This window comes from Oryctolagus cuniculus, chromosome 8, assembly GCF_964237555.1.
Source record: "Oryctolagus cuniculus chromosome 8, mOryCun1.1, whole genome shotgun sequence".
Lineage (NCBI taxonomy): Eukaryota > Metazoa > Chordata > Mammalia > Lagomorpha > Leporidae > Oryctolagus > Oryctolagus cuniculus.
This window is the reverse complement of record NC_091439.1, coordinates 9,039,758-9,051,630: the sequence shown is the minus strand read 5'-3', so window position 1 is coordinate 9,051,630 and position 11,873 is coordinate 9,039,758. Positions and strand designations below refer to the sequence as shown.

Here is an 11,873-nt window from a genome sequence, read left to right as displayed (position 1 = left end):
TGCCAATCCAAAGCCAGGAGCCAGAAGCTTCTTCCGGGTCTCCCACGCGGGTTCAGGGGCCCAAGGACTTGGGCATCTTCTACTGCTTTCCCAGGACACAACAGAGAGCTGGATTAGAAGTGGAGCAGCCAGGACTCTAAGTGGCACCCATATGCGATGCCAGCACTGCAGGTGACACTTTTACCTTTTATGCCACAGCACCAGCCCTTATCTCTGATCGTTGAGTAGAAAAAGAGAATATATAATTAATATCAAAGAAATCTTATTTTTCTGTATCTCATAAAACTCCCAAGAGAACCGCCTGACCATCCTCATTTAAAACAGGAGAAAGGCATTGTGGCTTAAGCCACAGCCTGAACAACGGCAACCCACATGGGCACCAGTTGGAGTCCCAGCAGCTCCACTTCTGATCCAGCTCCATACTAATGAGCCTGGGAGAGCAGCTGATCATGGTCCAGACTTGGGCCACTGCACCCATGGGAGACCAGGATGAAGCTCCTGGCTCCTGGCTTCCACCTGGCCCAACCCTGTTTGGAGCCATCTGTGACTGGTCTTTTGGGGATTGAACTAGTGGATGGAAGATCTTTTCTCTGTCCTTCTTCTCTCTCTGTAACTCTGCCTTCCAAATAAATAAATAAATAAATCTCTAGTGAAATAAGCCAGTCCTCTAAGGACAGATATTATGTTTCCCCTGACCCAAGGTATCTAATAGAGTACCAGAAATGTAATGTATTGGAATGTTGAGATTCCATGATTATTTAGAGTCCTTGTCTCTTGTGTTGAGGAATAGTGTTTTTGTTTTTCTCTTCATACTATTTGTTAAACTATTACTGTACAGTTAACTATATGATCATTAAGTAAACTGAAAATAGAACTTTGTAGAAATTAAGAGTGGGAATGTGAGAGGGAGGAGGAGGAAGGGTTGGAGTGTGGGCAGGATGGAGGGTCGGGGGGAAGTGTCACTATGTTCCTAAAACTGTATACATGGAATTTGTATAACTTAAATAAAATTTTAAAAAAAGAAATAACGAAAATGGATGCATAGAGGGGAAGTAATGGGCCAATGCCCCAGCACAGGATGGTTAAAGAAAGACTTCAGCTGCTGGTCTCTTGGGTTTTAGATTCCTAACTTGGAAGGCTCCAGAGCTTAAAAAAAAAAAAAAAAAAAAAGTAAAAGAGAGAGATCGGCTGTACACTTCTAGGAAAAATAACTTTTGAATAAGGAATTTCTGGAAGGAATGGCCCTGCAGCTGTGGATTGACCCCATTACCCTTCCGCGCCTAGCCACTAACAGGAGAGCAGCGGGCTTGGCCACAAAGGCATCAGCTCGAGGAACCAGGGCACCTGCTTCTTCCTGGCCACACCAGTGACTTGGATCACCACCAAAGAGCTGCGATCCGGAAGTCAGCGAGATGGAGAAGGCAAGGGAGATGGTGTTTCATTTTTGAACTATGGCTGTCCGCCTCCTCTCCCTGTCCCAGCTTCTGCCCAGCGCCAGGGCGCACAGCACAGGCGGTCAGCTTTCCAACCTCAGTCCGCAGCACCCAAGTTAGAAACGGTGCGCGGACACCTGTTAGGAGAAACGCTGATCGCGGGCAAGAAGCCGGATCTGAACTCGCTTTGCCTGTAGAAAACAGTGCCAAGGAGCGCCGGCGCTGGGCGAGGGTGCGGAGGAATGGGCCCCTGCGCCGTTTTTCCGTGGCTCCGCGTGCATTCAGCTTCCCACTTACGCTCCTACACGCAGAAAAGGGCAGCCACTTCGGACTGGGAGTTGTGGGGCGAGGCGCGGAGATTCAGCCTCCCGCCGGCCTGAGCCCCGGCTCGTCTCCGTTCCAGCGACCGCAGCTCCCTCGCCCCCAGCCTGGTTTTCCCGCCACGCCTTCACATTCGCCTTTCCCCCCGCGGATTTGGGGAACACGGAGTCCTCGCTTGGAGCATCTCGAAACTGAGACGCTGAGAGCAAAGGGAAGAGAAGGAGGTAGGCGTGGTGCAAACGCTAATGCCACCCAATTTGGGGGCCACCAGGCGGAGCGGCGAGAGTGGCGGCTGCAAGTAGCGGTGGGCACCTGCCTGGGGGCGCCGAGCTGCCTTCCAAGCCAAAGCGGGCAGCGGAGACGGTGAGCGCTGTCCCCTGCTTCCTGGCCACGGAAACTTCCCGTCCAGCCCACTCCCCTGAGGGCCCGATCCGCGCAGCTTCCGCGCCGTCTCCTGTGCTCCGAGGGAGGGGTTTGCCGCCCCTACCCCCGACCCTCCCACTTCGCTCGCGCAGCTCCGAGGCTCGGAGCAGCGCAGTGCGGTGCCAGCGCGCTCGGCCGCAGAGGTCGGTGGCAGAGCCCAGCAGCGCCAGCCTTCCGGCGGCCGCTCGCGCTGCTGGCTGCCAGCTGCCGGGGACCCTCAACGCAGACAGGAGCGCGCTTGCCTTTGGAGACCTTGGAGAGTCCCCGCTGCGTCGGCCGTCTGGGTAATCGTCGGACCCACGGATTGCACGCTTCTTGCTTCCACGTCTCTGCAGAAAGGCCAGGGCCGGCTGAGTAAGTCCAAGTCCTAATTCTGATTCACCTGCTCGGAATGTCCCAAACGGAGCGCTCTTGAGTCCTAGGAGGAGCGCATGGGGGAGGGCTTCATGAGTGCACGGACTTTTTCCGCAGGTTTACCTGGAAGGAAGGGGTCTGGGGATACTGCCATCCCCAGTGTCCACTTTTGTAAGGATTTACCTTTCCTACTGAACAGTGGCTCTTGTTCCTTGTCCCGGGCTGCCCGCTGGTGAGAACACAGGGTGGACGAGGAGGAGCTGGCACTAAAAGCTCTGACTTTTTGTAACAGGGACTCATCATTTTAAACCCAATACAAGATAGCCAGCGCTGTTTTCGAAGGAAGGCCAGAAGCTAAAATACACAGAAGAGAGGCATTCCCAGCCACTATGCCGAATATTTTCAGCTTTCTACTTATTAGGCAAATATCCTATCTTGTTTGTAGCATTCCTAAAAGTTTCATCCTCCTAACCCCAAACCCCACCCCAGGACTAAAAAATGAATGCACAGGTAGAATGGTTGGCACCTTTTCTGGGATTTTTGCTTGGGAAAAAAAATCCCTGGAAGAAATTTCTCCATAAGGTGTCCAGCTCTATTTGGCTAACGTGTGACAATACTGTTGCAGAAAAAAAAAAAAAAATGTGGTTAAAGCATCAACTGCTCTCTGCCTCAGGTTATTTGAGCTTTTTCAGAATCTCTGAACAAACCCCTGAAATTCATTTCCTATTCCACAAAGAAGCATTTCTATAGCAAAGTCTCTAGAGATTCACCTGCTCAAGAAAACTATACCACTCGTAGTTCTCCTTAAATGTCATGAATAATGTGAGTGTCACATTTAACTTTATTTCAGGGAAGGTTTTTTTCCCTTGTCTCCTTGGTTGTTTAATTTTTGTGCTTTTGAGTATTTAATTGGCAGCTTCCTCTGTGTACTCTCTTCTTTCAGTTTTTCAGAAGTGCTGTCATTAAATGATGCATTCTTTGCTCTGAGTAATGCATTGACATCGCTGAAGGCCACAAGTATGCTTAAAAACTAATAGTGCCCATATGCTAATAGCTTGTAAATCGATAATTCCTGCAGAGAAGTTTCCAATGAAAAGCTCTGAAATAAAGAAATAAGACTGAAGAGAAAGAGCAAAATAAATCAATAAATCAAATATACTCCTCCTCTTAATATCCTCCAGTCTCATGCTTCCTCTCAACTGAGTCGGCTACAATCCTCAAACTGCGACCTTTGGAGTCTTGTTAATTCTGTTAATGACATGTCAGATTGACTAACTGTGCTTTGTAAAGGCAGTCTCTTCCTTAGTCTAAGGAAAATGGTATGGCATGGCAAATAAATATACACTCCAAGATTTGAATGCTTCTTTTCAGTTTTCTCTAGTTCCTAAAGAATGGAGGAAATGGGAAAGAGGACCCAGACTCCTGGGAACATTCTGTTTGAAGTCCATGCTGGGAGAACTAGACTGTACCAGTAAAGCAGACATGGGAGCACATGTGTACTCCCATGTTCCTATGTGCAGCTGGGGTCCTGGGGTGGGGGTGGAGGACAGGTGTGGAGAAATAAAAAGGAACAGAGAGGAAAATATAATTTATAATAATAATAATAACTCTTGAGGTAGAAAGATTTATGATGGGCAATTTAAAATATTATACTTGGGAATCGACTCAAGAGGGTTTTAAGAGCAATTACAGGATTAGGAACAAGAAGACAGGTATCAGGAGGTCATGTCACAGTGGTTACCTTCAGGGAAGGACAGGACTACAGGTATACTCCGTATCAAATAGCTGGCTTTGATTCTTCAATGAGATTGTGCCTTCCTCTGGAGTCACATTTGGTTTGTCACATCATTCAGTACTTTGTGTGCAGTAGATAGAGTGCTAGGGATTAACAATTGGTGAAGGCCATCCAGTTCTGTCCTCAAAGAAACTGCTGAGGTGAGGTGGACAGGGAAACACAATTGCAGTGTGGTGTGTGGTACCTCCAGCCCTAGAAGTGAGCACAGCTTTTGGAGGTAAATGAGAGACTTCCCTGTTCAGAACAAGGAGGGCTGGGGGGCATGAGAAAGGCTGAGGTGTCACTGAAATTGGGAATAAATCAGAATGACAGACAGAGAGATGAGGACAGAGAGATAGGCAGGGATGATTTCAAGAAAAATCTTGAAGGGCACACTAAGGAGTTGGGATTTTCTTAGGCTAGTTATCAACTTGTAGGTACAGACCTTTTAATGAAAGAGCAAATTAATGTCAGCATGCTTTCTGCACAGAATGCAAAATAGAATCTATTCAAGAATGTAAAAGAGGAGAGACTGGAGACTGAGAACTGGTTGAACAAGTGGCTGAAGCTAAATGTTGGGCCTGCTCAGTCGTTAGCAAGAGCAAGGAGTTATCACTAACTATCACCAGTTATCACCAGCTATCACCAGTTATCACCAGTTTACACCAGCTTATCACCAGTTATCACCAGCTGGAGGGACATGCAGAGGAGGACCCAGGGATGAGGGCCTCCCACTGACCAAAACCAGGCAGAATCTCAATGACTTGGAAGTGTGAACACTGTCATCTGCAAGAGTCGGCCATCATGTGGTACAGACAGAACAGGGCAGGGCAGGGTGAAGAACGGAGTTGGGGCCAGGCAGGCATAGCCAGGCATCCTCTGTGGACTGGATCGATATGACTCACCTACCCATGGAGCTAGAGGCAATTATGATTAACAAACCTCAGCTTATTAAAAACTCATTCAAAAGAGGTTCTGAATTAATAGCCTTTTATGATTATGAGTATATTTGAGAGGTACTGCCACTAGGATGTTGGCCTTTGAAGGTTTTTCTATAGACTTCAAAAAAAGACCTTTACACTCGAAATCAATGTATGGTTTTATGCAATATCAAGACATTGGGAAAATAATATGACTGCCTTGCAATTCAAAAGAGGTTCTGAATTAATAGCCTTTTATGATTATGAGTATATTTGAGAGGTACTGCCACTAGGATGTTGGCCTTTGAAGGTTTTTCTATAGACTTCAAAAAAAGACCTTTACACTCAAAATCAATGTATGGTTTTATGCAATATCGAGACATTGGGAAAAATAATATGACTGCCTTGGAATTTCAGACAGATCCTTTTCATGCCAGAGTAATCTTTGTCCAGGCAAGAGGCAAGTGCCTTTGAGTACAGGTACTGTCCTGTTGTTTTCTATCCAGAGCAAATCCTAGCTCAAGATGGTTTTTTTAAAGTTTGCTTAATGCAAATTTCAAGAAGCATCAGCAGCTTGATGGGAAACCTGTTTATCTGTGAGTGAATGAATGAATAAGCGAAGGAAAGTGAAAGGCAACAGGAGAGAAGTGGGAAAACTAGTGGAGTAACTATGGGAAGAAACTGAAAAGAAGGAAACCAGTGTGGTGGAAATGATAAGATAAGGAGGAGAGGTCGTGGAGAGTCTGAGAGGTCTCTTGTGTGGGGGGGCTGAAGGAGAGGGGACAGCCTGTTTTCTTTAAATTTTAGGAGACTTAACCACTGGGGACAACACTGGTTGAAGACAGGCACAGAGAAGGGAAAAAAACACCTGGAACAAATGATGAAGAAAATGCCAATACTTGTATATTTACAGCTAAGAGGGAGATGGGGTTCAGATTCAGGATTGCTTTGCCTATAACTTATGTAGAGTTCTGCTGTGTTAGGTAGAAAGTAAAAAAATCAGCAATTCCACACTGGCTGCAGATTTTCATTCCCAGCACATATCCTATAAAAAAAAAAAAAGCTATAAAACACAATCTGCTGAGTTTATCTTGCATATTTTATGGTCCCAAAGTCCAGGCACCAGGCTCAGGGTTTTAATATTTGGCCCTTTCTTATACAGTTTGTACTGTGTATCCATTTAAAGTACTCAAGATATTGAAAGAAATTTTCCTGTCTTTATTTTAAATTAATGTATATGTGCTTGTGCTGTAGCATAATCCACTGCCTGCAGCGTCTGCATCCCATATGGGCGCCGCTTCAAGTCCTGATTGCTCCAATCCAGCTCCCTGATAATGCACCTGGGAAAGCAGTGGAGGATGGCCCCAGTCCTTTGGTCCCCAGATGTAGTTCTAGCCTCCCTGCTTGGGCCTGGCCCTTGCGGTTACTTGGGGAATGAACCAGCAGGTGGAGGTTCCCTCTCCCTCTCTCTTTCCCACTTCTTCCATCATTCTGCCTTTCAAATAAAACAAATCTTTTAAAAAAAAGTTAAAACTTCTGAATCCATTTAGCAACATTCACTGAAATTGTATCTTTACTGTAGTTGGGATTATGCTTTCCTGTTATAGTAACATTTCAGAAATCTGTTTAGGTTGATTTTATATTTGTGAATAGACTTATTAAGGACGTTATACTAAAATGTTATGTTCTGTGAAATCTTCACCGATCCATGTGTTATACTCCTTTGCCTCATCCTTGTGCTTTCCTGGTTCCATATATGTCTATATTTGTAATTTCAGGTACTTGTCCTTCTTGGAGGCTGAGAGAAACTGTGCTGAAAATGGGCCCAATAAATGCAGAGGCTGATGAGAACCAGACAGTGGAAGAAATGAAGATGGAGCCGTATGGACCAGGGCAACCCACTCCTCGAGGTGAGCTGGCTCCTGACCCTGAGCCAGAGCTCATAGACAGCACCAAGCTCATTGAGGTTCAGGTTGTCCTCATTCTGGCCTATTGCTCCATCATCTTGCTAGGGGTCATTGGCAACTCTTTAGTGATCCATGTGGTGATTAAATTCAAGAGCATGCGCACAGTAACCAATTTTTTCATTGCTAATCTGGCAGTGGCAGATCTCCTGGTGAACACCCTGTGTCTTCCATTCACTCTCACCTATACATTAATGGGGGAGTGGAAAATGGGTCCCGTCCTATGCCACCTGGTGCCCTATGCCCAGGGACTGGCAGTACAAGTGTCCACCATCACCTTGACAGTCATTGCCTTGGACCGTCACCGATGCATCGTTTACCACCTGGAGAGCAAGATATCCAAGCGCATCAGTTTCCTGATTATTGGCCTGGCCTGGGGCATCAGTGCCCTGCTGGCGAGTCCACTGGCCATCTTCCGAGAGTACTCGCTGATTGAGATTATTCCAGACTTTGAGATTGTGGCCTGTACTGAGAAGTGGCCGGGGGAGGAGAAGAGCATCTACAGCACTATCTACAGTCTTTCCTCCTTGTTGATCCTGTATGTTTTGCCGCTGGGCATTATATCTTTTTCCTACACTCGCATCTGGAGCAAACTGAAGAATCATATCAGCCCTGGAACTGCTAGTGACCACTACCATCAGCGAAGGCAGAAAACGACCAAAATGTTGGTGTGTGTGGTGGTGGTGTTTGCGGTCAGCTGGCTGCCTCTCCACGCCTTCCAACTTGCTGTGGACATTGACAGCCAGGTCCTGGACCTGAAGGAGTACAAACTCATCTTCACAGTGTTCCACATCATTGCCATGTGCTCCACCTTCGCCAACCCTCTTCTCTACGGCTGGATGAACAGCAACTACAGAAAGGCGTTCCTCTCTGCCTTCCGCTGTGAGCAGAGGATGGATGCCATCCACTCAGAGGTGTCTGTGACATTCAAGGCTAAAAAGAACCTGGAAGTCAAAAAGAACAATGGCCCCCATGACTCTTTCACAGAGGCTACCAACGTCTAAGGAACCTGGGGTGAAAATATGCAGATGGTTCTGACCAACGCTATATGCATGGTTGATGAAGTCTCGCAGGTGCATCCTGATTTCCCATTTTAAGGAAGAAAAAAGTATATATGAATAGAAACATCTGCAGTGTAATTCCTGGAGAACAGTGGGCAGAGTGTAGGTGGAAAGACTTTGTATTCACAGATAGGGCAACAGAGTGGTTTAACCACAATTGCTGGAATGCTCGGTTGAATTATGAGTAAAAGCACAGAGAAATACATGTGACTATTTCTCACATTGAAGGAAACTGGAACAAGCAATTGACATTATCAGCATTGTCTAAAGGTGTTGTTAAAGTGGTTGACTCTCGAATCACACTGGGACCTGGGTTTGGGATGCTGGGTAATCAAGGCTGTCCCTCCTCTAATGAAAATGCTGCTGAATGGAAGTTTGTGTAGGAAACCACGGGATCACCTTGAGTGTATTTTGGTTTTATTGTTCCTTCTATAGAGAGAGTTAATCAGCGAATGCTGTACGCAAACATTTCAGGCAAACTGTTTGAATGCCTTCCAGGAAATAAACTGGAAATTTGCTGTACTCGTATAAATTAATATATTGGCTAGTGATGAGAGAAATCCTGAATTTTCAGTGAGCCACTTGTTCTTAAAGCCAAATGCATGTTTGGTGAGAATGTTCAACTCAGAGTGAAAGAATAAAATCCTCAGAATTATAAGAAATGTAAACAATCATTTAATTTCTCATCTCAAGTTATTTCTCCTTTATATAGATACATTTAGATAACAAATATACATACAACTTGTTACTTTTAATCAGTGCCAATTGTCATAACTTTTAAAAATGTATGATTTCTAACATTTTTCCTATGTTGGAGCTAAGTTTGTGTGCACTATAAACTAAATCAGACTATAAAAATAGTTTTTGTGGGATTTTATAACATTTCACGGTTATTCGTAAGCAAGTTTTGCACAGGTTCATAGTTCTGAAGTGTCAACAGAATACTGCATTTTTCATGGACCCAATCTTGATAACTTGAACAATTTAATTTCATTAAAATGGACCCATCTGGTAAGAAATACTAGAAACATTGTATTCATTCCAACTTGCAATATCCCATTTCAAACAATTCCACAAAAGTTATTTATGCTGTTTTCAAAATAATTAGCTATATTTTTCACTAACATGAATATATACATATAAAATTGAGCCCATAAATAGTGGAACAAAGATGATATACTATTTTGCATTGAGTGATTTTATGAATATAAATTTCCTTTCCATCGTATCCAGCCAAAGATGTTTAAAACCACATTATACTCATTAAAATAATTCAGATATTAAAATAGATGTATTTCTTTTGACGTAATTAAGGAGGTTTCACTGTAGTCATATTTTTGTAAAATAACAGAATTTATTAATATCCTTAAATTTTAAATAAATTTAACAGGAGTGTTATATTTAGCTACAACATTAATTTTATGAACTGAAGAACTTCATTTTATGGATATAGTTTAAATTCCTATCATGGATCCATCACATTCCTTCCCATGGTAAAAATAAAAGACTAGTCTCGAAGTGAACTGTGGTCTTGAAATACTGAAAACAATAGATTAAGTGGGAGAGAAATTAAGAAGGAAACAAGAAACCATGAATGGCTGTTATATGTCATGGAATCGAATACTTTATTTTTTCTGTCGGACTCAGTGTAACTATCTAAGAAGAAGCTTTTTTCTCTTTTAAATGGCAGTCACTTTGCTTAGATTCAAATCGTGGTTAAAATTGCTCCCCCTGCTCCACCACTCAAGAAATGTTGCACTATAAAGAATGTATATGCTACCATATCACTTGTTGTGGCATTAAATTATTAGAATTATTGATTCAATTAACATATATCATAATTAAATATGTCCATTCATTAATAAAATATCTTATTATGTAGTGATTTCATTGTTGAAATAAAAAGGGGACATTAGAGAAATTGCGTGGAATCGTCTATCTGAGTTCTTTTCTGAGACTTCAGTTTTTGATGTAACTGAAAAAGGAAAATGAAAGTGGCTGCTCCAAAGTTAGTAGAGTTCTCTTTCTATTCTGTACCTGAACCTGTCAGGGGATCCACTCCTATAACTGCAATCATAATCCTGATTCTGAGTGCTCCAGAGTCATTATTTCTAAACCACACCTTTCAAACTTGTATCTCTGTCAGCTAAAATCACACGTCTTCATAGGTGTCTCACTAGGAGGTCGAATCCAACACATCTGAAACAGAACCCACTGTTCTGATGCACAGCTCACCTGCCCCACCTCCCATTTATCTTCCTGTATTTCCTGTCCCAATGGATGACACTACTACAACCCAGTTCCCAACAACCTTACGCTTCAGAGCCACTCTCGAATTTTCCATCTCTTAATTCCACATATTGGATGAATTCTCACATCTGGTTGTCTTTTCAGTCCCCTTGTATTGCTCATCTGGGTTAATTAGTTTAGTAGCTTCCTAACTAATCATTCCATAGCTCATCGTTTTCCCATCCAATACAATATTTACCTGCTAACCAGAGTGATTTTTAAACAACTCGTCAATGTCTCCCCCTAATTCTTATGATAAACTCAAAATCGTTTTATTGCTGGAAGACTGTTTAGCACCAGGCTCTACCCATGTGCTTTTCTCAAACAAAATCTCTTTTACTTCAGTTTTGCTATTGGAGTTTAAGCATCATAAGGGCAGGGGACAGGGACTGTTTTCACCAATGTGGTATCATATGTACTTGCAAGTCTTGGCACCAAGCTAATTCTCAATAAATATTCTTCAAGGAGATTGAGTTTTTGAGGCAAAGTAAATATTAAAGCCAAAATTTGAAGATAGATATGCAAGGTTGAAAATCTTATACTTCTCCCATTTTATCATGACGTCTGGGAAAGTAAGGTTTTAGCTATATGGGAGTTCAGAATAGACATTGGTTCAGGATCATATTGGTTTTGCATTTTGATGGTCATTAATGGTAGGTACTTGCATGTGTAGAAAAGACTTTATGCATAGACTTTATTCATGGCTCACTCGAAATTATCTGGAATTTTGTCACCAGGTAAGAATGAAGGCATTAGTGAAGTGTACCAATCACATTTCAGATAACTAGAGGAGCCATTGCAGATATTTCTATTAGAAAGTGATTTAATACAGGGAATTAAAATTCTATGAAACCAGAGAAGCTGGTTTGGAGGAATATTAACAACAGGATGTAGATGGAGAAATGAAAATTATCAAGAGTCTCTACTAGCATTGAGGAGACCAGGACATGCAAAATCAGAGGAAACTATGACTAATGACTGTATAACTTTAACGTGATTGAACACACAAAGACGCATGGATTTATCAGTTAAAATTATTTTGCCTGCTGCTAAGCCTACAAACCTGCCCACCTCTACTCAATAATGACTTTTCTTTTGCTTTCCAAAATTCATGTAAGTGTCTTCTGTCTGTGAAATATAACTCAAACTCTGCCATCAAGGAGTTGAAGAAAACTTAGTTCCTGTGTTTCTAGCCATAGGATGCATGGAGGGACATGGAGGGAAGAACGTGGTGCTTGGTGCTGTCACACTGTCACAAGTGGGAGGATTGCCCAAGCGGTGTTATCTAGGGCTCCAACCTCATCCTCTCCCCAGCGGCTCTTGAGCTTCTTCAA

At 43.2% G+C, this 11,873-nt stretch overlaps 1 protein-coding gene and 1 long non-coding RNA gene across 3 annotated transcripts in view; one reads left to right on the top strand and one right to left on the bottom strand.

The window, feature by feature from the left end:
* The first annotated feature begins 2,176 nt into the window (after positions 1-2,176).
* On the top strand, positions 2,177-10,772 carry NPY2R (neuropeptide Y receptor Y2). Of its 2 annotated transcripts, XM_008267271.4 has the most exons (2): positions 2,177-2,531; positions 7,004-10,772. In XM_008267271.4, exon 2 carries the CDS (start codon positions 7,045-7,047, stop codon positions 8,191-8,193), a length of 1,149 nt encoding a protein of 382 aa, XP_008265493.1. In that variant the 5' UTR covers positions 2,177-2,531; positions 7,004-7,044; the 3' UTR covers positions 8,194-10,772.
* Positions 5,521-11,873, bottom strand: part of LOC127483240 (uncharacterized) — a 54,109-nt gene continuing 47,756 nt past the window's right edge. Inside the window, exon 3 of the long non-coding RNA XR_007909337.2 lies at positions 5,521-6,270. This is a non-coding gene — a long non-coding RNA (uncharacterized lncRNA). The remainder of the gene's footprint in view (positions 6,271-11,873) is intronic.